We start from the raw sequence: 24,192 nt of genomic DNA on the forward strand, positions 1-24,192 counted from the left end.
GTGCGTAGGAACAATAATCTAATAATACGAACACTGTAGAGGTTTGCAGCCAACCCTTGGATACAGACGCGAATTCTGTATAAAGCAAATATGCATTATTAATATTAATCTAGGTACTTTTATTGATATGTACATTACTATGTTTTCTAAATTCAACAAATTATCATTATGTTCAGTAACTTGCGATATGGTTTATACATACATATATACATTTTATTTGTCGAATTTCCTTTGGCCAACATTTGTATAACCAAGAAAATTATTATATACATATATTTTTATATAAATATACTTTTGTATGGACAAATTATAAAGCTTTTCTTTGTTCGTGGAGGACTTGTGAACGAGATAAGTAAGTAGCACCGTTCACAAACATTTGTAAATAATTTATTTCAAAAATAAGGATTCTATTTGCGACTGCAAAGCAAACACATTGTACAACAAAAATAAAACACTTTATCAATTGTGTTAAAAGTGAATATTTATAGAATTATACAAAAAGTAACCGTTAAGCAGGCAGTCTGGCGGAACTAAGTGGGCGAGGCGGCGGTTGAGGTCGTCAGCAGGACCTCCTGCTCAGGTATTGAGACCGCTTCCTTCACATAGCCATAAATATGTTTGCGGGTATCAGCCACAACATCGCGCACCATGGCCTTAAAGAAATTGCTGTGATATGGCGCCTCAGCATATCGTTCGTACTGATCCAGCGAGTCTTGCAATTTAAGTGTCAGGTCATAGTTCTTTCGAACAACATCAAGTATTTGTTCCTCTGTCGGCGTAGAGAGTCCTTGCTCCGCCAGCCATTCCTTGATTTTATTTTGAAAATGCTTGACAATGGCTAATATGTTTACCAAAGCATTCAACAGCTTTATAACATCGTCTTTGTGCTCACATTCCGGAATCGTTGTATAGCGCAATACTATAGGGGAAAACGTTTAAGAATTAAATTAAGAATAAAATTTGAATTGAATTACAAACAACTCACCCATAGCATGAATCTCTGTGAAGACTTTCTCCTCACGATTCAACTCATAGTATAGTTCGTCATAGCTATTTGTTGTGGCAAGGAATGTGTCGCCGTACGTAATGAAAAGATTGAAAATGTTCACCACCTGCAGGGCCAAATGGAATATATTGCTCTTCTTGACTAGCGTCTGCTCTTGATTGACCAGAAATCGCAGAAGTGTGATGAGCGCCGACCAAAGCTCCTTCCAAGGATAATTCAGTCGTACGCGGCAGCGTTTTTGATAGCACAGGATACGATGTATGACGCCAATACAGAGCAGATAAAGTTCCATAGGGAATTTCTTCATTAAATGCGATACAATGAACTCCACGAGCAGATCCAGCAGCGTTGCCGCTAACGGCTGTGATTTGCCGACACGATCCACATTTAGCTTTCTATGCCGCATCTGGGCTCGGTGCAGCATTACCTTGAAGGTAAGATTGCTATCGTGCATCATGGAGTTGGCGTACTGATCCTCCGATATGCATGTTAGTATGAGAAAACAAAGTTTTAAGTTCGCTATGCTCGACTCGTTCTTGTTATCCTGCATGACAATCGAGCTAAGCCAAAGAAGAATCAAAAAATTAAAACCACTATCGCATTAATATGAATTTAAATTATGGCATACCAGTATTGAAACACAGCCACCAGCAGATTTGTCGGGTACTGAGTCATATCTATAATCGGCGCATTGGCCAAATCAGGCACAGGCTGGGTCAGACTTAATGTGTTACTAGGCGATGGAGGTGCGCTGGATGATTCAGCCTGAGTGTGTGCCAGAGTAGTAATAAAGTTGCGGTTTAAATGCACAGCTTCATAGAGCGCCAGCAGCAGACCATTATTAGCCTTGATCTGCTGCACTCGCTCGCAGCCCTCGTCGGAGACAAACATGTTTCCCACAATGTTCGACAAGGACGAGAACCAAGAGGATGATTGCACATTGTTAAGACTCTGCATGTACTGGCGGCAGAAGTCGATCAGCGATTGCGATATCATTTGACCGTAGCTGTGGATATATAGAACAGTTTTAATAAATGCATTCGTTAGATAGATAGATGTTACTTACCCATTCAATGCCAATTCATCGGCCAGAATGGATAGTTGTACCACATAGGGATTAGTCGCTTCATGCTTGCGATAATTCACTAACATCGTCAGCAATATAACGACATCGTGGCCATGGGACCGAAATGATGGATCACTTAATAGCCGTACAAAGGCATCAAACAGACTGTGCATCATCAAATACTCGAGCAGCACATTCTGGCTGACATTGTCTGTGCCCGTCACAAGCACAAGCAACAGTTTAAGGCACATGAAACGCGCATTTTCCGAGACATCGCCCAGTAAAATGCGATTGCAATACTGCATCAGCAATTTCAGCCATTCATCCATTTTCTCGTAGCCGAAGATGTCGCTAAGTATGTTGAAAGTGCCATCCGTGTTGGACTTTTTAAAAATTGCATAGAAGAGCGAGCACAACGTCTGCAAACTGTTACACAAACGCTTTGGATGATCCTCTGTGGGCAAGAGAACAATGCGTGAATAAATATTTACATTTGCATAAACCTACATACATACATAAATATGTACATATATGCGGGGCAAGGCAGTAACAGGTCGACTTACCAGTGTTTAACATTTCGATGCATTTTTGAAACAAGGTATTTAAATTGCCTTTAACCAACTGCAGTTGCTCGCTATTGAGTTTCATGATTTCATTGTCCAGCGACTCCACATTCGGCTGCAGGAGAAAGAACTCATTCCAAAACTCTGGCGATCCATCTGTGGGATCCTCGCCTCGGAAAAATAGCTCATAAATGTAGACGACTTTTCCCTTAGGTCGCTTCGACGAACTGCCACTGCGCTTACGTGAGGTCATATTCTTCCACCTTGGCTACTGGTCGGCGCTGCGTTAGCCGTCAAATGAAAAGGATTCAATAATTTGTGGGCGTCTCTTTATTGCTGACAACGACTTCTTTTTCCTGCAATTTGACAATCGTATTGGGTGGAAAGGCCGCCCACACGTACCGACCCAGCAGTTAGGAATGTTAATCGTTGGCGGTCTGGACGTGTAATCGCACATCAAGCAGCGTACTTTCCAACACTACATCAGCTCTTTAAACTGATACGCAGTTGACTCTTACGTTTGTGTGTTATTATTGAAGTATTTGTGAGTGCGAGCTATTTCACAAGATACTTTTGATCGATACTGTTCTCGGGAATTCTAACAAAATAAACATGTCGTTGGTGCGTACTTCCCGCTTGCTGCAAAGCCAGCTAAAACGCGTGAACAGTGTACCTGTCATGCTGTATCATGAAAATGTAAGTTAATAAATATTCAGACCGGGTCGATGATCATGATTTCTTTCGTAATGCCACTTATAGTATATATGTATGTACATACATACATATGTATGTATGTAGTTATGTGTTTGTAGCAGCACGTTGGTTTCGTTAATGCTATAACAAATACCCGCAACCGATAACGTTGATATGTTCGTTTTGACAGGTCGTTGAACACTACGAGAATCCGCGGAACGTTGGCTCTCTAGATAAGAAGGATGCCAGCGTCGGAACTGGCCTGGTTGGTGCCCCAGCTTGTGGCGATGTGATGAAATTGCAAATCAAGGTCGATGAAAATGGAAAAATCATTGATGCCAAGTTCAAAACCTTTGGTTGCGGCTCGGCAATTGCTAGCAGCTCACTGGCCACTGAATGGGTCAAAGGCAAGTCTATTGATGAGGCCGGGAAACTGAAGAACACAGATATTGCAAAGGAGTTGCGTTTGCCGCCCGTCAAATTGCATTGCTCCATGTTAGCTGAGGATGCCATTAAAGCCGCTCTAGCCGACTACAAAATTAAGAAAGAAAAGCGGGAGTCTAATTGATTTCAAGCAAGTTATGCAAATACATAAATACTTTTATGAACTACAACAACTATACAACTATAAACGATAAACTATACAGTAGATGTACGATTAGAATGTTTTCATTAGTTTTTAAAATCGGAACTTAGAGGTAGCCTGAACGTTTCCGCTATGGTAAGTAAAATAGCCAGACACATTATCTTTTCACATAATTATATTTTATTCATTTTCTTGCAGAAATTGTGCGCGAACCAAACAGAAGAAGGCCTCTGATTTTGTTTGGTTGTGAATGGATGTTTGTATAAAGTGTGTTGAAGAATCTATTATTCTATTATAAAACGCTAAGGATGCATTAAATTTTCTGCTTTAGGCAATGTAGCTTAACATAAACATATTAAATTAAAGTTGTTTTTCGTTAAGAGCAAAAACAGTGTTTTTATTGCAGCATTACAGTTTGATTATTACATACACACCACGTTATACGAATACTTGAGGCACAATTCTTAGGACAGGCGCACGCTTACGCCGCCGCCGCACTCTCCATTAGTTTTCACCTCAAACGCTGCAACGGAATCATGTTAATATTGGGAACACCAGCGCCTATACAAGCTACTTACGATCATCGGCATGCTGGCAGTTGTAGTTGGACAGAACGCATTGACTTCCAAATGTTAGAAGGCGTTCCTTGCTACTGTTCTTAGCCTTTGCGCAAACGGGCTTATAATCGTCCTCACATGCCCGGACGCAAGTATTCGCCTGCTTTTTATTGTCCTTGGCGGGGCCTGCGGTAGCCAACGCTACTAAGCAGACGGCTGCATGAAAAATGAAGCAAAGTTGCAAATAAATAATTGATTTTCCGAATAGCTCGCGCTATTAAGCCACACAATAAGTATGTGAAGAATTACTTTGTTTTCTCAGCTTAACAAGGGTCCATGAAGCTTATTTACTTGTATTTATTTTTAATAAGCTTATATTGGTTTGAATACATACAGAGGAAACACAATGAAATGCATTTCAACTGGAAACAGCTGTAAATGAAAAAAATAGCTAAGGAGAAACTTAAAACAGGATGCCTTCCAGCTAGATAACATTTTCGTTTGAACCGGATAGTGATCCGAAAGGGGCAGCTGTTCTAAAATTGTAAACCATTTCTTCAACTCGCGGGACATAGGGATTCCAAAGCACAGCACAAACTCAAAGGAGTCTTTGACCGATTGAGCGGACAAATCGTGCCCAAGAAGACTCTCAAGTGTTAACTCGGAGTATGCGTCGACGACCGCTTCCAGTATTTACTACAGTATTGGTTTATTTCCCTTTGTTTGTCCCTTTGTTATCATATGTATACATATAAGCGAAGAGTTCTACCGATGTACACTCATTTAGTTACCAACATGCACTGTGTACTTGAACATTTTATATAGATATATATAGTATATGTATATATTTTACAACATAATTGGCGATTATTTACCCAAAAGAGCCAACACAAAGAATCGCATTTTGAATGATTACAATAACAAAATTCGTCAAAACCGGCTTTGTGGAGCTTTAGAAATGAACTGACTTCTAGATTGTGAAATGTGTCACCTTTATATACATAGATTTATATATATGTTAAGCTCGGACTCGCATCACAGCTCGCAAATAATAGCTGGAAAGCAACACAGCCAACCAACCATACATACATACATATATTTGTATATACTTCCCACATCAACATTCAAATTGATAAATTGTATGGAATTAAGTAGAGAAGGCGACGATGCTCAGCCGTTCAAAGGCAAAATTGACTGCCCCAATTGGATCTCAGCTATTCACCTCTTTATGGAGGCTGATAATTTAATATATGAAGGCGGCCCTCCCCCATGATACAATTTGTCTAACGATCATGAGTTCTAATTGCAATTTATTTACTAACCGTAGTAAGAGCTCTCTCAAGGTGAATGAGGAACATGAATGGAATGTAGTGCCGACTCTTAAAAATCCTCTACCCAACTACAATAACATTATATAAAAAAATTTACATCTTTCTTCAGAAATAACCTATCTAAATGAAACTGAACTTGAGAGAGAGTTGTAAATAAATACTGCAGCAAAAAAATATTGGCTTCAAGCGAATGATATTGATGTCGTAGATGGGTCTGAACACATTAGAAACTCCGAAATTATCAACAGCGTATGTATTCCCTAGTTGGATTACAATTCAAAATTCAGAAAATTGGAATTCCCTAACTCTAGAAGACTGGATGAAATCTATGGTAAAGCTCTAATTAGAAATGAAAGAGATGTTGGTCGGATTCAGTTAAAAAAACACTCGTAGTTATCGTTTTAATTAATAGTGGTCAACAAAATGTCGTTGAAAATCAAGTGGGAGTGGTTTGATTAAAATTACTTTTAATCAACGATGTGATATTAAAGATAGTAAAATAACCCATTATAAAGGTATATAAAGCTTTTGAAAGTATGTATGTAGTATTATCAGAAAAAGCTTGTATTACCAATTGCTAGTGGATAAGGCTCGTTCTAGTCCTTATACTCTTTTATTATTCCATTACAGGAAGAACATAGTTTATTGCAATCAAAATAAGTTGTACAAAACATTTCTTCAAGTCCTTATACTTAAAACGAGGATTATGTTTTGTTACTGTAAATGTTGTGGGAATTTCTAAAATGGCTGCCATACTTCACATCATCTTATATGCATACTAATTGTACACTTCAATTTAATTAGCTTATACTAGCTAACATAGCTTATACTTGCTAACGCGGGCAGCCCTCTGTTAGCTAACAGCGGTCGCTTACATCCGTTAGCTTCAGCTGTAGCTAACAGCGCGCTGCCACGTCAACAGTAACTTCTTGAAATGTCTGAATTTCGAAAAACGCTGCCTCTAAAAAATATCTAATTTCAGCACAAACGACGAACGATTTTGTTTTGAAAATCATAGCACGTATTATTTGATGTGTGTATTTCCCAAAAAGTAACACCACCATGTGATTCGTTTTACCTGTAAAAAACACAATTGCTTTTATGCAGGTCTACTATATTTTATATCCGAGAGAATTACTGTGACCTTTTTGTCTTAAAATATACTCGACAACCGGCGTGTTAGTTTTCATGTGAAATAAATCAGATAAAAAGTAAAAACAATACCTTTACCAAATCCGGAGTATAGTTGATCATAGACCGCAGAATAGTGCTCGTCAAATTGAATGATTACCAAAAACATCTAGCCAGTAACACCAACTAAATACATATGTATATTAGAATCGTCTCCAAAGCCAACTAAATATTACCAACAGTTGCGACCATTGTTTGATATAAGCCCACAAAGGATTTTCCCGCTGAAAATTGGTAAAAATTAGTTATTTTTCCGAATCCAACATTTCCAAGTCAATAAAAAATACAGCGTGATTTTTCTTTTAATGATTTTTATTTGAAATGAATACGAATGTCAGTTTAGCTGTTGTTGTTTTCATTCAAGAATGTTCTTATTGTTGCTGTGGTTCTGGTTTATGCCTAATTAACTTTCTGCACGACTTTTTCGAGGCTATAATTCATGATATTTTTGCCAACCATTTTGCGCCTCATTTATCATCACACCACACGGAATGTGTGGTAGGAACGGGGGATGGGAGGAAAGGGCAAGGTTGGGGTTCAGTGGAGAGGGGAAAAGTGTGGTGAGAAAGTTAAATTGCTTTTGGTTTCCTTTACTTGCCATTTCATTTGTTTCTTGCCAAACACGCTACAATAATTTTCAATGTTTAGATTTTCTTTCGCTAAATAAATGATATTTTTAACGGCTTCTTCGATTAGTTGTTTTGGCTGTTTTAGTTGTTTTTCTTGTTGGGCTTCTTGATCTTTAAATGCAAACTTTTGTTTTCGTTTTATCGCTTCTTCCTCTTGTTCTTGTTGTTATTGCGTTTGGGTCGTTGAAAAAATTCGAAATTTCTACAAATTACATAAGTGGTATGGTAGGCATAGAAAATATACAAGTATATATATATATATGTATATACTAAAGGTGTATACAATATATATGTATGTACCATTTTTTTTTTTGTTTTGTTTGTTTGTTTAGCAACTACAAATACTTTCTTTTATTTTCTTCATTAATGCTCATTTTAAATATATAGGTTTATATATAATGTGATTCTTGTGTTGACATGCAAACAATGTATGGAGATTTTTTGAGAAAACATGAAATAAAATCATTAAACAAGAAAACAGACAACTAAAAATTGAACAGCAATTGACGAGACGATGAAGAATGATTGCTGCTGCTGCTTTTGTTTTAATTGCAGTGTAATTGTGCTTGTGTATGTGTACGGATGTCTGTGAGTGTGTGAAACAATACACTTACAATTTAAGCTTAAGAATTCGTTTCCCTCGCCTGCGCTATGCCATTTATTTTGCTTTTATTTGCTTTAACATTCTCTTTAGTTTAGCTTCACTTTTTATTTTTTGCTCATTTCGTTTTCTCACATTTCGGTTTTATTTTATTTTTAAATTTAAATTATTTGCGGTTTTCGAGTTATTTCTTTTTTGCTTACACTTCTTTCTTCATTCTTTTTAAGTTGCAGTTGCGTTTATTAATTGTTCTTCCATTTTTTCTTTTTCTGTTTATAATCAATATATATTGAATTTGTTTATAAACGTTACTTTTATTTGAATTTCTGCTTAAAATTAAAGTTGTATTATTACTGTGTATGTGTGTGTGTTGTATGGTGAATTTCATGCTGCTGTACGTACGTCTAAAATTAATTGTAATTTTTATTCTTGCCAACTCTCTTGATGAATAGAAGAGGCGCCATTTTGTTGTTTTTGTTGTTGTTTTCATTAATTTTGTTTGTTTAAATGAATTTTTATTTGTGTTTTTGCTTCTCGTAATTAAATATAATATTTATTTATACATAATATATAATGCTTTTTCTCGAATGCAAAAATTTCAAATGTAGTAGAATTTGCTGCTGCTGGTATTGTAAATGTTCTTATGGATGTTGTTGGTTACACAGAGAAGGGCCGCCGGCCAAATTCGCTCGATGAAGAGAGAGATAAAACACAACACAACTCTCTCCCAAATCTTTCTCTCAGGCGTCGCAGCTACGCCCACATGCAGTTGTTGCTATTTGATGTTGTTTTGTGCCGTTACTTATTCTTTCTTGATTGCTGTTCTCTGATTGTTGTTGTTGTCGCTGCTGCTTCTGTTGCAATGCCGTTGCCCAATACTGTCGCAATGCGTTTGATTTTGGTTTGGGGGTATGGATGCGGGGTCTGTCTCTGGTATGGTGTGGTTGGGTTGAATTCTGTGTGAGTGGTTGTTGTTACTCTACCCGGTTGTTGTTTTAGTTGTGGTTGTTGTATGCATATATATTATATGTATTATATTTACTTTAGAAGGTATATAATGTGTTTAAATGGAAGGGCGGGGGTTTACTTAAATTACGACACATCCTGATCCTCAACATCCTGAATTTGCTCTTTCTGCTCGCCATCACCTGGTTGGGGTTCCACTAGATTAGTAAAATTGATTTGGATTTTGTATTTTTTGGTTTTCGATGTGGTGGAAAACACTGAAAACGCTTCCTCAACGACAACAAAATTCTCATTTATAATATGAAATTAAATCATCAGTCGAAAGTCTTTTTGGGAACGTCTTCAGTGCAGAATATATATGTATGAGAGAATCTCAAGAATGTGAAGCATTGGTTGGAACTTTTAACTTACCATCTGCCTGCATATCGGACGTCCATAATGTGAGGTTGTCTCGCAGCAGCTGCATAATAAGTGTCGAGTCTTTGTAGCTCTCTTCGCTCAGCGTATCCAACTCAGCAATGGCATCATCGAATGCGGCTTTCGCCAAGCGGCAAGCGCGATCCGGCGAATTGAGTATCTCATAGTAGAATACCTATATCAGAAAAAAGTACAACGCGTAAGATAAGATATTAACTATCACATAAATCGTCTGCTAAAGACGTTCCGTCAATACGTACCGAGAAATTCAATGCCAAACCCAAACGAATTGGGTGTGTTGGTGGCAGATCGTTCATGGCAATATCACTTGCTGCCTTATAGGCAATCAATGAATTCTCTGCGGCGTCCTTGCGATCCGAACCGGTGGCAAATTCAGCCAAATAACGATGATAATCACCCTTCATCTTATAGTAGAATACTTTGCTTTCGCCAGAGGTGGCGCATGGAATGAGATGTTTCTCTAGCACATTCAATATATCCGAGCAAATGTCGCGCAGCTCCTTCTCAACTTGACCGCGATAGGTTTTGATCATCTCCAGTTTCTCTTCGGCGCCTTTGTTCTCCTCTTTCTGTTCAATCGAGGTGATAATACGCCATGACGCACGTCGTGCACCAATGACATTCTTATAGGCAACCGAGAGCAAATTACGCTCCTCAACGGTCAGCTCAACGTCCATGGAGGCGACCTTCTTCATGGCCTCAACCATTTCTATATATTTATTGTATGGGAGAGAGGAGAGACACAGAAATTCATAGAGTTCATTAGTTTGTGTGTATGGAATATGACATAACACGTTCGGTTCGCCCCTATTTTGATAACCATGATTTATGTCTATTTGTTTTGCTTTTTCCACCTAATCAATAATGATATAAGTCTTTATATTTATGCATATCGCTGTGGTTTTTAGGAAGTGAGTCTAGGCGCATTTTTGGCTTCGTTTAGTCATGATTATGATGTTGTTGTTCTTGTCATCATCACTGCTGCAAATTCTACATCACACAATCAACAACTACAACTACTACACAAATATAGATAACAGTCGCGAAGTCTGATTAAACGAACATATATAGTGTCTTACTATTTTGTTGCAAATCAAGCGTCATTGTCAAAGCATGTCATGCACTGCTATAATGCGACTGTGCAATACCTTGTAATCAGATAAAGTATAATTTACCAATCCCATAGAAGTAAATATACATACATGGTCGAGCATACATAATTTCAATTGGTTCATGATTAAGAAATGTTGAAAAACAAATAGGTGCACATCTTAGTCTGATTATTCTTCTGAGACTGTATAATAGATTATCGATTTGAGCACACTTTACATCACAATTAATATGAAGCATGACTTGGAAAGAACAAAAAGTATTTTTCAACTAAGGAAGTTTTGATGATTACTCTGTGGTATGTGTGGTGAGAGTTCCCAAAAACCATGTGACGCTATTTGGACTAATCTTTCCATTATGACGAATATAGGATTGATTTCTATTAACCATCACATCGCTATTAATATTAAGCTGGCTATGTAGTCTGAAACATTTCCATTGGAATATATTGGATAACAAAAAAAAAAATACGGCAAGAGTAATTTTCTAGAGAGTATTAAGAATCAAATGTGTGTGAAATATCTTGGATAAAAAGAACTAAGATAAATGTTGTTAATTAATGCCACGCACTATGTGCAAAAACTGAATCTAGGATTTTAGGTGGGCAAACTAATTATTTTTTTAATTTTAAATATTTAATTGTGTACTATTTAAATAACAGTACGTATTGTTGAAACTGGAGGATATAAGAATATCGATTTGTTAAACCAGGCTGATCTTAACCCTTCCCATTTTTACAAAACTTTTTTCAATATATATACAAGTATGCGTCATGAATCACATGGCAAGGCTGGATCTACGGAGTCTACAACACAAGAATGCGATCACGGCCGCGTCATTAACGCATCTTAAGGTTCTGTTTTTGTTTTGAGTGCATTTTGATAACAAGAAAACAACTCTTTAATAGCAAGCAAAGCTTCCTGGCTTTGTATTTACACAGATACCCGCTTACGTAGCTAGGCGCCCACTCACTCACGCAAACATACGTATGTATAGATATATATACATATATATGTATATGAGCATAGCACGTAGTTGTGAAGAAACAACAAAAATGTATTTAAATTTATTGTGTGTATGAATGAATCATGGGATGAATAGATACATACATACATACGTACGTAAATATGTAAGTTGCTTTGAACTTCAATTCGCTGTACAATGTCAATTGCAACTGTATTTTGTTGTTCTGGTGGCTTTGCTAGAATGAGCAAACATGCTGCAACTAATAATGAGCACTCGTATAATAAACAGCTAATTAAGTATTTAAAACCCCCGCCTGCAATAGAACACATGTTTTAAAAGAGATACACCACAAATATATACATATGAATGTACATTAATAAGAAAATCAATAAATATACATGCATATTATATGCACGAAAATCTTACAAATTCTCACGACATGACGAATCAAAAGCGCCGAAAAAAGAGAATAGCTCACCGCCTTCAACCCACCCATTGCGCCTCACTTATTCACTCATTTTTAAGACAACCGCAAATGTGCCACAAAGCCCCAGCACAGTCCCACTTTACCACCAAACCACCCACTTACGCACAACCACATGGGGAGCGCGGCACGCGAAATACAACAACAAAAATTGAAAAGGCAAGGCAAAATTAAAGTTGGCGCTTATGACAAGAAAAAAACATAGGCAACAGAAACGAGTTAGGAAATTTCCTTCCTCTACGCGGAAGCTATATACCCTCCAACGCTTACTAAATATAAACCCTAAAGCTCTGTCCGTTCTATGAACATATATAGAAAGATCTGATCTATTATTAGAAATCATTTTATCTTTTTTCGCATTTGGTTATTCAAGGCCACTATTTCCAACACCGGAGCGATCCAATATTATACTATATGATTCCAAATTCGTACAAAGAAAATGGTTTTCCATACAAAAGAGTAAGAGTAGATACTTACAACATACGTACACTATTTATGGACCTATAAAATGTAGTCTACGTTGGTTTCTTATGGGTGTTATAAGTTCCCCAAAAGAACAAACGTACCCTTACAGTTTTCAGTGAAAAGTATATAAATGGGAGCATAGTAAAAGTCTGGGGGCGTGTCTGTCAAAATATGTACGTATGTGTATGATATAAGACATAAAAAAAACATGCGCACATACCGTTACTGACATAAAACATAAAAAGTGCAATTAGACAAAGGAAAAAAACTAAGCCAACAAAATGAGCGATTTGTGAAAAAACAGGAGCCAGCTTGTAATACTCTACAACATGGTGCGCAAGTACAATGCATGCCTACCTCTCTCCCCCCAAACCACCCACAAATTATGCCATTTTCTAGGCGCTCCAGCTACATTCATACATATATTTTTTTTTTCGCGAATTGACGACATTGACGTGAACGTCAACTAAAAAGCAGTGCGCGACCTCGAAAAAAGCATCTAGAACGACGAGCAGCACCTGAAAGCACACTTAAGGCTGGCGAAACATTCTCCCTATGATCGTTGTTGTTGTTGTTGTGTAGCTTCTGGTGCTGACGTTAATGTGTATAAAAGGGGGGTCGACGAGTTAACGTTATTGGAGCGCCGACCAGGCGGGAGGGAGCAAAGACAGGCAGCGGCAGCAGCAGCAGACATCAGCCGGGCACACATACATACTTTTTGTACGTTGCCGGCTGCCGCTAGTTTGTATGATTGTGTGCTTGTATGACAGAGTAAGGGGGGAGGATTGGGACTCCAGTTTGGCGCAACTAACACATAAGAGCGACAAGGCCAACGACAAGTGTTCACAGACACATACATATAAACAAATGACTCGCAGCGCACGCAGGCGAAAATAAGAGGAAAAACATGTGATACAGACACAAAATTTGTTTCAATTCGTCTGTGTGTCTGTCTGAGTTTGCGTATGTGTGTGTAGTAGCTGCAAATAGTTGATTGACTTCTTTAAGAAACAGCAGCAGCAGTAATATCAAGTACATGCCGTGTACCATTTATAAATGTTTGCCGTTCTTAATGTTGGTCAATTTACAAAGCAATTATCAGTATTACGTTGTATGTTGGCCGAATAACGCAAGTGGTATTCCTGCTAGTGAATTAGGTTTGTAATAGATAAATATTAATCCATACCAAATCTATTAACGAAACCATTCCAAATAGTAGAAAAACAACATAAAATGTTGGATGAAAGCGGTAAAGGTAAAACGTAAATATGTAAAAAATGGTTCTTAAATAGATTCAAGCTAATAGGGAGGGCGTAATTCTTTACTGCGAAAATGAAGATCATAATAATATTTAGTCAGTTCTCTGATTTTCTTTGTTACAAATGTTAATTCTTTGATTAGTACAAAATTCGTACGCTACATAAGTTAACAGCTGTTCTATAAAATATATTACAAATTGTAGTAAATACCATTGCTATTTGTAAACTTTTGCTTGCTACTGTGTTTCTTGGACGCTGTCTCTTACGTAGAAATAGCATACTAGTTATCTCGTTTTAACGCATATGGCCAACGCAACGAATGCGCGCGTTTTTTCGCAAAGCGTTAAAATATGCTGCTAATGTACTTTGCATTTTTCCTAGCACAAGTGTTTAATTTAATTGGAGTATTTCTTAATTAAATAGGCAGTCTCAACAAAAGCGCCGACAATTTGGTTTAGTTTGGTGTGAGCAATTAAAAGCGGAACGGCTCACTCACACATGCGCATAAGTATGAGTAATGCAAAAAAAAAAAATTTTTTTTCTTCTTCATAACAGAGTTGCCGCCACTGACAATGTAGCAAGCAGCACAAAAACTAATGTAAGTAGCAATTGTGTTGAAGTGCTAGCACTGCGCGCACAAACATCCGAAACGTCAAAAATAATTTACTAAAAATTTAACTCATTAGCATAAAGTAACAACGACAAAGTAGTAGAGTACGCTGTAAAGATATTTCTGAACGACAACTCTGCGTCGCAGTCCCACAATCGATTCATTCATCGATTTTTCGCACTTACGACTAAATGATGACGCCCGTCCCTTTCCCTACCTCTTCGAAACAGAACCACATTTTCAACAAATTATGATGTTTGAGCAGCAGGAAGGTTCAATTCTATGGAAGTAGGAATGTGGGGCGCGTGCCACCATTAAATATTTAAATATAAAGCAAAATTATGCTACGTGCACTACCCGCTTCTCATATTTTCCTTCTAGAAAATACGCCTTGGCAACAACAACTACTACAAACACCCCTTAGCAACGACCGATGATGACAGTTTAACCGCGCGCAGCCCTCGCGTGCGCTCTTCTATCGACTAGAAACACTAAATACACAAAATTTCATTTTGAAAATTTCTCTTGCAAAAAACAATAACTGTTCTTGTAAAATTTTAATACGCAATTTGAAGTCGAGTATCTGTCTCTTTTTAGTTATTGCAAAAGCCACGCGAATTTTTGCCGGTAAAAATCAGGTTTTACATTTTTTCTTTCTTTTTCATTTTCCTTCCCGTCGTTTCTTTTGTCGCTGTTGCCTCTTGGTTTCGTCTTTTCGCAGAAAACACTACTCATCGACGGCGACGCCGACGCTGCTGGGCACCTACACACATACACAGGCAACACACACGCGAACATAAATGTGTTTTGCGCAAATTGAAAATTCCCCAATTTTTCGTTTTCCTCCGCCAATAGTTTTGAAATATTTTTTAATTGGCAATTTTTGGACGATGCAGACATTTTAAGCAATACTTTACGTAGCACAAACCACGCGACGACGCGCGATTGACGGCGGCGGACCCCTCCCTGGTGCTCCGCTGACAATTTTTTTTTTCCAGTTATTCGTTGAAGTTTTTCTATACTCACCATCGTATCGTTCAGCCTGTTCGGCCAATTTTGCCTTGTAGACATTGTTCTCGCGTTCAGTCATTGTGTTAAATCCTTTTTAGTTTAAATTAATCCACAGAAAAAATTATTTAAATGCTCCCGGTACGTGCGTGCGGCGTCGATTTTGCTGCTGCCTGTCTTCGTCGCCTTCTTTTTCTCTACTGCTTTTTGGCTGACAGCGCTCTTGCTCAGCGCACTCGCTCGTTTGCTCGTTCGATTGCTCGTTTTCAATGTCGTCGTGGACGCTACACACGAATCTACGAGTACAGTAAAGAGAAACGGTAGAAATATTAATTTAAATAAATAAGTTAAATTGTAATTGTGCAAACTTTCTTGTTTGTTTAATCAGTATTTTACGAATTTTAACTAATAATTTATTTTTAGCATACTTGACGTTTTTATATGATTCACAGGAATGACTTTTAAATGCCGCAAACGATTCGCCTTTTCTAATTTTTTTTGAGTGCTCTCTTTCTCTGTGAATGAGAGGTGCGGTCGTACAAAAGAGATGGCTCTTTACTGAATTAAATAGGTTGGCAGCTCAGTATATAATGAAGTGGTCAGTACTTGATTCCATAAATTACGCAGAGAAATCTGGCAACACTGAAAAGTGCTCAGCAGCTGGCAATAAAAGCTTAAGCCGCAGTTTCTTCAAAAATTAAGTAAATAGGAGAAACTCAAAGTTTAATAATTAATATTAAAGTTGGTATCATGAGCCTCAACCTAGGAGGTTGGATTCACAGCTTTACGGTCACAGATACGCAGAAACATAAGGGAGGATACACTATTTACAAAATTACATCGATTGTAAGTGCCATTCATTATACATATGCAATTAATGATGTCCTCTCCTTTATTAAAATAATTGTTCACATTTATAGGTCTTCCCGCGCTCAGTGCCACAAGCATTAACCTGTCTGGTGGTATGGAAACGGTTTCATGAGATAAAACGCTTGCATCGCGAGCTTAGCCGCCGACACAAAAGCCTTAAGTTGCCTGGAAAGTTGCCGGAGCCCACAGACAGCACGTATTTTGCGCGATTCGATGAAAATGTTATACAACGTCGTAAGGATTACATCCTGCAGCTGCTCGATGCCGCCGCTCAGCATCCGGCGCTATATAAATGCTACTTCTTTACCCAATTCTTTAATGATGCGCATTCACCCAATACATCGCCTTTGCGAAAATTATACGTTGAGCGCACATTCAAGTTGTCCAGCAGCAGCGATATGGAACAGACTGAGAGCTGTATTGGCGAGAGCGGTGCGATAGCAGAGATCTGCGATAAACTTGATCTGCCCTACGATCATCACGATGCTGGCGGTATAACCCCACTTGACCCACGCTGCGATAAAACCGGCGTAGACGATGGCGATGAACAAATAAACAATGATAAGAATGAGGCCGCAGATGACGATGAAATCGATGAAGTGCCAATAGGTGTTCATAACAAACGAGACCACACACGTTTCCTCACGCCGATGGCTTCAGTCGAGAGCGATGACAGCGACTATATATATGAAGCGGCTTTGGAATTCAGTCATGCTGTCCAAGCTGAAGTGAATTTGGAGTATAAGGTAGCCCATGATCGCTACAAACGTGGAGTGGAGCTATTGCTCAGTGGCGCCAAGGACGATGCCAATGATGACCGCAAATTTATTGCCAAGGCTAAGATTGCCAAATATTTGGCGCGTGCCGACGAAATACAAGCTCGTTTTCTATCGGAAACTAATGTGGCTACCGGTACCAAGAAGCTTCCGTTCCAGCTCTCACTCGATGTGGTTGATAGTGGCGGCGATGTGACCTATCTGGAGTGCGCATGGAATCAACTGGCCAAATATAAGGTGCTTCAAATACTCGGCGAGCGCGTTATGCAGGTGCAGTGCGTTACTCAGCCACACCAGCCGGCGGCGATAATGAAGGGCGTTGAAAAGCCCGCCAGCAATTCGCCCACACAAAGCATTTTCCTGCCGCAACAGGTGCCCTACATGGTCGAGCTACTAGCCTACTTTCAATCGGAACAGAAAATATTTCTCCTGCTGAAACAGGCAGAAGGCGGACGCCTATATGATTACATAAAAACCTATTCGCCAACATCAACCAAATGCAGTGACTATGCTGAACTATTCCCAGCTCTTGGTGATGAGCTGTCAGATGAACCGCTGACTGCGGTAAGCGATGTCAACGATTTGGTGCGGAGTTCACAGCAATTGCTTAAGTCTGTTTCGCATACGCTTCAAGCGGTGCAGGCGGGCACGCCACGTCGCCTCTCCAGGCAGCGGCAACTGGAGACGAGTCGCACGCGTTTGCCGGAAGCGTCGATGCGACAATGGGCCTGCGAATTGGCGGTGGCCATACACTCTCTACATGGCAAAGGAATCATATTGAGGTGAGTGTATTAGCTTAATGATTTCTGAACTCTATTAAGTATTAGGTGAATGTTCAAGTTATTTTTCAAAGAAATCATTTGACGACATACATACCACTTTCGAAGCCCAAATTGTAGTTTGTCTTAAGTTGCTGGCTTACAGTTTTGCCGAAAAATTAAACATATTCCGAATTTATCATAGAATTAGCTTTAAATTTCGGATTCCACTTACATTCTTAGAGTTAAATTTTTTACATGAAAATGTTCGTTTGATCGAAAGTTGATAACGAAGTCTAAACGTGCCTGATTTAAATTGAAGATTTAAAAAAATCATAGCTTTTTACACTTTAAATAAATATACTGTGTAAGTTTGAAAGTATGACAAGCTAATGAACATTCGATTAGAAGGTACGATTTAAGAGACCGGTGCTTGCCTAACATTTAATCCGAAATTCATTTCATAAAACAACTAACAGGAACAAATGCTAATAAAACTTCGATTTTCTGCATAACTTCTAAACCCTAATACCCTTTAAATAGTTGTGGACGGTTTCCCATTTACTTCTACAGAGTTGGGATGGTATTCGATGGTTTCCAAAATTATTTGCTATTTTAATTTAAAAGCTTTTCAACTTATTCCTTACAGAGATCTAAACATGGCCAACATTTTACTGGGCGCCAAGGGCCAATTACTTCTCACTTATTTCTATCAGAACGAAGGCCTTAGCTCCGATGATAATTACGTTCACAAAGCTCTAAGTCTGACCGCCGTGGCCGGTCATTTTGTGGCACCGGAACGGCCATTAAGCTTCAAATCGGACTGGTGGAGCTATGGCGTTGTGCTCTATCAGCTACTTCTCGGTTTGGTATGTTATTTGGATTTAATTTTCTTAGCTCCTTCGTAAACGAGCTGTTTTTGGTTCTAGCCTTACAAGACCACGCACCCGGGTCAGGTGGGATTCTATGGTTGCGTACAGTACCCCGATACTGTGGATATATCCGACAGTGCACGGGATCTATTGGACAAACTCTTACAAGTGGCGCCAGAGCAACGTTTGGACTATGAGCAGCTGCAATCTCATGAATTTTTCGATGGCATCAACTGGCAGGATGTGCAGCAAAGAGGCTGCTCAGGATTCTAGTTAATCCGACTGTTGTATTACGTACCTTTCACAATTTTGTTACGTCACAAATCTCACTTGGCTAAAATTGCCTAAATTTGTTGTTATTGTTTGCTTTTTGTTATTGTGTATTATTATTATTCAAATTGAATTTATACTTCCTACTTTTGGTACAAAATATGATTTGTTTTCTTAGTTTATATTTCTAATATACATATATGTATTTACAATCTATTCAACTCTAAAGAGGTTCTTAAGACTCAACACTTAAACACAATGGCATAAAGTTGCTAAAGTATTTCTGTATACAATTTATATGTACTATATATATACATATTCCAAACTATATAAATAAGAAGATAAGAAAGTATTCAAAACAATGCTAAAGCTCAGCAAAAGTATTTGATTTTGCACAAATAATGAACATTCAAGTTTTTATTGTCTACTACACAACAGTTTTTCATTTAGAAACTAAAGCTAGGAAAGAAAAAATCGGAAACTTGTTTTAAGCCGATAATGCACAGAAAGTGTGTAAAGCTCACAATCAAAAATGTTGTGATTTTTTTTTAATTTTCTACGCATTCTAAACTAATAAGGCACATTTGGAATGCATTTTGGGGGCTTTGGTGCGCCTGCTGCTGTAGCAGTGACCTTTTCCGCTTAAACTATATTCAAACTAAACTAGCAAAAACTGTAACTGCAATTAAGTTTTGGCAAGACATGTGGATTTTGTTGTTAGCAACTTAATGACGAGCTTAAACATTAAAAGGAACCTATGGCCAAAAATGAAATCAAAAAATTTAATCGCAAAACAGTGAATTGAAATGCTGCACACACACACTGTAAATAAAATGCTCGGTACGGACAGGAGTTTTGCACGAATGGCGCCAAGGCTGTCAACTTGTTGGTAATACTGAAATAACGGTAACAAGAGAAACGAATCGATTGGTAGTCACACGATAATTACGCTGCCTTATTGCTTTTAGTTGACATCGGACTATCGAAAGTGTCGAAGTAACAGTCAGTTATTCGTGCGGAAACTCTAGTACGGGCGTTTGAAGCGCGGCATAAATGCAATGCGTTGTTGTTGTTGCTGCCGTCGTCGGTGTGTGAGCATTTCCCTTAATGCAAAAAAGGCGGCAACACGTAGCTTTGTGTTTGCTGCTGCTGTTGTTGCGCAGCTTCCTCGCTTTTAATCACAGTTTGCAAGCCACTGTCATTATCATCATTGCCCGCTGCGGCTGCTGCCGTCACTGCCACTGCCGCTGCGGACGCATAATGCTGCCCATCCACATGTTGCATGTGACAGGCATTCGATTGATCCAGCCCTGGCCCTGCATTGCACTGCACCTGCACGTATTTAGCCTCCTCGGCACTCAGATATTTGCCGTTTAGTTGGGGATGCACTGTAACCACCGTACCGTCAGCCAGTTGGGCGGTTCCGTCGTGTTGCAACTCAGCCGGATTGTAGCTATCATGCATGGTGGCTGTGGTCATGTTTTTGCTAGCCTCAGCATCGCCAGCAACGGCACCACCAGCGCCACCCGTGCCCCCACCACCTCCACCACCCATTTCAATGCGTGTAGGACTGCCATAATCGAAGGCATGACGCATGGGAAATAACTGACTTTCATGGACATAAGTGCTATATTGGCCCGAATAGGTGGCATAGGGACTGGCCGCCGGCGAGAGCAAACTGAACTGCGGACTCAGCTCGTAGGGGGTTTGATAGCTTGTCCAACTGTCCATGCTACCCGGTGGCGTAACCGTTGTGGTTTGTGGAAAGCTTGCAAATGGTGGCGCCAATGTACTGTTCAACGCAGCCGACGGCGGAGTATTCGTCTTAATGTAGCCAGTCTTCCGAGGTGGTTCGTGCTTTCGCCATTTGGCGCGACGATTTTGAAACCAAACCTGAACACGCGATTCACTCAAATTGAGTTTTATGGCCAGCTCCTCCCGAGCAAAGACGTCTGGGTACGGAGCACGCTCGAAGGCTCGCTCCAGTTCCTCCAACTGATAGGCGGTAAAGGTCGTTCTGAGGACGAAACAGGTAAAGACAATTTAGAAAATTGGAAATAGTGTCACTCTTTAACACTAAAGCTACCGAGCTTTCTCATATAAAATGAAAATGCTTTGAAGAATGCGATTGATATAATCCTTTAAAGATTGATGCTTAACGTTTCGTAGAATTTAACATTTAATCACATAAATTAAAAAGAATTTTAGAAAATTTTAAACTTAAGAAAAATAGCCGTTCATAATTGACAACATAATCCAATTATTTTATTTATTTAAAAAAAAAAACATGATGTTCTAAACAATTTTGAAAAAGGATTCGTATTAAATGTTGTCATACATTTACTGTATTTAAGCATCATTTTTACGATAGGAAGGTTTTCTTTGGTTCTTTGCAAAAATCAAAACTTGTTTTATTCATTCTGATATGTTCAAGTTGGAAGGAGCTTAATGAGAAAGTACAAAGCATAACATTTTCCTTTAAATAACAAAAATCTCTCTAAGAATTGAACGTCAATTTTTTTGTAAATGTATGTATACACCGGAGAAACTTGTTTACTAAAGTGTCTAATGCTTTAATGTTTCTATTTATTCAACCAATGCTTTGGCTGAGTGTACATCACGCATACGACCTGTCCCCTATGTTCCCATAATATAACGGTGCACATAAATTCATTGATTTCCCGTCGTTAAACTAATTGAGCTCTTGCAGCACTCACCTCGTTTTCTTCTTTTTAATGCCATTCGGATCGCCTTTCTTCTTGCTGTCCTTTTTTGTCGCGACGGGCGTGCCGACATTACCGTTATTATTGCCTCCAGCAGCGTTGCCATTTGTCGTAACAACGGCAACGGCATTGCCATTTATGCCACCAGCCTCCATTTGATGACACATATCATCCGGCTTTTTATGCTTGCCACCCGTAGCGTTGCCCACACCTCCAGAGTTGCCGTTAATGAGGACGGGCGTAGACTCCAGCAGTCCATTGGCATGGGGATCTACAGTGTCGTGTCCATGGTGGTTGTGGTGTGGACTGCCGCCATACATATGCTGATGTTGCTGCTGCAATTGTTGCTCGTATTGCTCCTGAAGTTTGCCATTTGGCGAATAGTCGAGTTTGCCATTCAATGCGTGATAGTCCGACATCACACTCACAAGTTGTTGTTGTTGCTGCTGCTGCTTATGATGCTGCACTAGACCATTGGGCGGCGGTGGTGGAGGCGTGGCCGCATATTGCTGTTGTTGTTGTTGCTCGACAAGTTTCTGTTGCGTTGCTGGCATATATTCGTACTTTTGCGTTGGGGAGTAGCAGCCCATTTTGTTAAAGTCCAGCTTTTGGGCATAGTTGGGGGAACCACCACCCCCGGCGCCACTTGCACCACCATTGGGGAGAATGCTGTTGCAATCCGGCAGTCTTTGCTGTTGCTGCTGCTGCGGACACAGCTCATGGACGCTGCCCAACATGACAGGATGCATGGTGGCGTGCGTCACAGTGCCCAGACAATTTCCACCCGCAGTTGTGGTGGGAAGCAGTGGTTTGGCACCTAGTGGACTCAATGGACCGGCAAAATCACTAAAGATTTGATCATCGAAGCTGGCGTGCTCCATTTCAAGCAGATTCCTAATAAATTGCACTTGCTATCTAACTGTCTCACTCGCACAGACAATTTAATAATCCATTTAGTTGTTGGCTGCGCCTTTTACTTATTCGATTTGCCAAGCTGCGCTAATCAAAGTGCGCGTGAAAATTAAATCAAAATCAATTAATGCAATTACACGAAATTGAAGACGCTTCGCTTCTGTTATTGTTATTGTTGCCGCACAGCTAATTGTTGTAAATTAATTAATTGCATTTAGTTTTTGGCGCACGCGCAAAAACATTGGCTTGACAACTTTCACTTTTGTTCACTTCCACTTCACCATCACACACACGCTTATTCCTGGCAACAACATTTAACATTTACAGTGACATTTAGAATCTGATGCTTATATATACAGTGAACAATATATATATTTGTAACGATATACTTTTATTCCTTCAGCGTCGCCCGTCGCTTCGTAAATGAGCCCGCAAGCCTCGGTGATTGCCTTTTTATACCCAATTTAGGTTCACATTGCTAGATTGCATCGCATCGACCAATCAGCGTCGCGCAATGGCCGCTACTCGCCCCTTTATTGGTGCGCAACGAGCGAGAGAGCACTAACCGCTTATACCCTCTCTCTTTTCGACGTTAGCTGCTTGTTCGCTTGTGCGTTTTATGCTGGCGCGTGTGACTTTTTGATTTTTCTTTGGCGGGGTGTGGTTTTTTCCCTCTCTGTGTGTGTTAGGGGCCCTGAGAACTGCCCGTGTCCAGTTTTTGACAACAGAAAACAACAACAATAACAAAGCGTGCTGCATAACAGCTGACTGAATGGTGACGGCAGGAGTGTGGTGAGATTTTTAAAAGAATGTCTACCAGCATATCAGTCCTGATATCAACATGTCCTGGGAAAGTTATGGCCAGGAGTTGGGTCGATGGTGCTTAGTGCGATCGCAGAAATTTCACTTAAATGAGGTAATAAAGATGTAAGAGGGTCTAGGAGGGTATTAGTGTGAAAGAGAAATAGAGAGGAGTTTCAAAAGGGACTTTTATATTCATTTAAAAATATATAGATATTATGTGGAATATAAATTAAAAGGCCATATGCCCGTGAGAGGTATTAAAATATAAATAAATAATAAATAACAGTTCTGTTTTACAAAAAAAAGTCAAAAATTCCAAATCATCATGTGTATTAAAGGAGCAACATTAACTACGAATCACAATGACTTCACAATGTATTCAAACCCAATACTCCTTGAAATGTTAATGCAACAGCTGACCATACAAATTTATTCTGCATTTACACAGCTTTAGCTGTCCTACCAACATGCCCACACATGGTCAGCAACAAGCCATTACTAACATGCCCATACATCACATTGCCATAAAGTTCCAATTGGAGCCGTTCACAATTTCGTGGCACAGTCGTGGGCATGAGGGTGAGGTTGAGGGTCGACGTCGTTTTCGAAGTTTTCAACCACCGCGTTGCGCCGCGGTTTGTTTCAAGGATCGTTCGGCACGCTTGCGATCTCCTCGCG

At 39.3% G+C, this 24,192-nt stretch overlaps 6 protein-coding genes across 9 annotated transcripts; 2 read left to right on the forward strand and 4 right to left on the reverse strand.

Annotated features, from left to right (window-relative positions):
• Positions 1–371: 371 nt before the first annotated feature.
• LOC115623598 (armadillo-like helical domain-containing protein 3) lies at positions 372–3,125 on the reverse strand. The gene is made up of 5 exons (XM_030518011.1): positions 2,636–3,125; positions 2,073–2,526; positions 1,635–2,012; positions 986–1,566; positions 372–919 (listed from the first exon to the last, which is right to left on the reverse strand). The coding sequence occupies exons 1-5, from the start codon at positions 2,886–2,888 to the stop codon at positions 531–533; spliced, it is 2,055 nt and encodes a 684-aa protein (XP_030373871.1). The 5' UTR covers positions 2,889–3,125; the 3' UTR covers positions 372–530.
• A 43-nt stretch (positions 3,126–3,168) lies between these two features.
• LOC115623599 (iron-sulfur cluster assembly scaffold protein IscU) lies at positions 3,169–4,294 on the forward strand. The gene is made up of 3 exons (XM_030518012.1): positions 3,169–3,331; positions 3,519–4,049; positions 4,113–4,294. Exons 1-2 carry the CDS (start codon positions 3,248–3,250, stop codon positions 3,894–3,896), a joined length of 462 nt encoding a protein of 153 aa, XP_030373872.1. The 5' UTR covers positions 3,169–3,247; the 3' UTR covers positions 3,897–4,049; positions 4,113–4,294.
• Positions 4,291–5,447, reverse strand: LOC115623600 (vasotab). The gene is made up of 3 exons (XM_030518013.1): positions 5,347–5,447; positions 4,493–4,687; positions 4,291–4,437 (listed from the first exon to the last, which is right to left on the reverse strand). Exons 1-3 carry the CDS (start codon positions 5,372–5,374, stop codon positions 4,379–4,381), a joined length of 282 nt encoding a protein of 93 aa, XP_030373873.1. The 5' UTR covers positions 5,375–5,447; the 3' UTR covers positions 4,291–4,378.
• A 2,697-nt stretch (positions 5,448–8,144) lies between these two features.
• On the reverse strand, positions 8,145–15,692 carry LOC115624286 (14-3-3 protein epsilon). Of its 4 annotated transcripts, none has more exons than XR_003995447.1 (5): positions 15,548–15,692; positions 9,867–10,336; positions 9,601–9,781; positions 9,266–9,371; positions 8,145–9,202 (listed from the first exon to the last, which is right to left on the reverse strand). XR_003995447.1 is itself a non-coding variant. In XM_030518909.1 (4 exons), the coding sequence occupies exons 1-4, from the start codon at positions 15,609–15,611 to the stop codon at positions 9,316–9,318; spliced, it is 771 nt and encodes a 256-aa protein (XP_030374769.1). In that variant the 5' UTR covers positions 15,612–15,692; the 3' UTR covers positions 9,243–9,315. The 4 variants fall into 4 exon arrangements, 2 of the variants coding, with proteins under 2 accessions (XP_030374769.1, XP_030374768.1); XR_003995446.1 differs by having other exon boundaries at positions 9,266–9,386; XM_030518909.1 differs by lacking the exon at positions 8,145–9,202 and having other exon boundaries at positions 9,243–9,371.
• Positions 15,693–15,793: 101 nt separating this feature from the next.
• Positions 15,794–19,505, forward strand: LOC115624283 (ribosomal protein S6 kinase delta-1). The gene is made up of 5 exons (XM_030518906.1): positions 15,794–15,849; positions 15,982–16,375; positions 16,450–17,957; positions 18,583–18,802; positions 18,863–19,505. Exons 2-5 carry the CDS (start codon positions 16,280–16,282, stop codon positions 19,076–19,078), a joined length of 2,040 nt encoding a protein of 679 aa, XP_030374766.1. The 5' UTR covers positions 15,794–15,849; positions 15,982–16,279; the 3' UTR covers positions 19,079–19,505.
• Positions 19,506–19,843: 338 nt separating this feature from the next.
• Positions 19,844–23,031, reverse strand: LOC115624284 (homeobox protein B-H1). The gene is made up of 2 exons (XM_030518907.1): positions 21,793–23,031; positions 19,844–21,092 (listed from the first exon to the last, which is right to left on the reverse strand). Exons 1-2 carry the CDS (start codon positions 22,677–22,679, stop codon positions 20,180–20,182), a joined length of 1,800 nt encoding a protein of 599 aa, XP_030374767.1. The 5' UTR covers positions 22,680–23,031; the 3' UTR covers positions 19,844–20,179.
• Positions 23,032–24,192: the final 1,161 nt, after the last annotated feature.

Source organism: Scaptodrosophila lebanonensis, unplaced genomic scaffold, assembly GCF_003285725.1.
Source record: "Scaptodrosophila lebanonensis strain 11010-0011.00,11010-0021.00 unplaced genomic scaffold, SlebRS2 tig00000053-arrow-pilon, whole genome shotgun sequence".
In the NCBI taxonomy this organism is placed as follows: domain Eukaryota; kingdom Metazoa; phylum Arthropoda; class Insecta; order Diptera; family Drosophilidae; genus Scaptodrosophila; species Scaptodrosophila lebanonensis.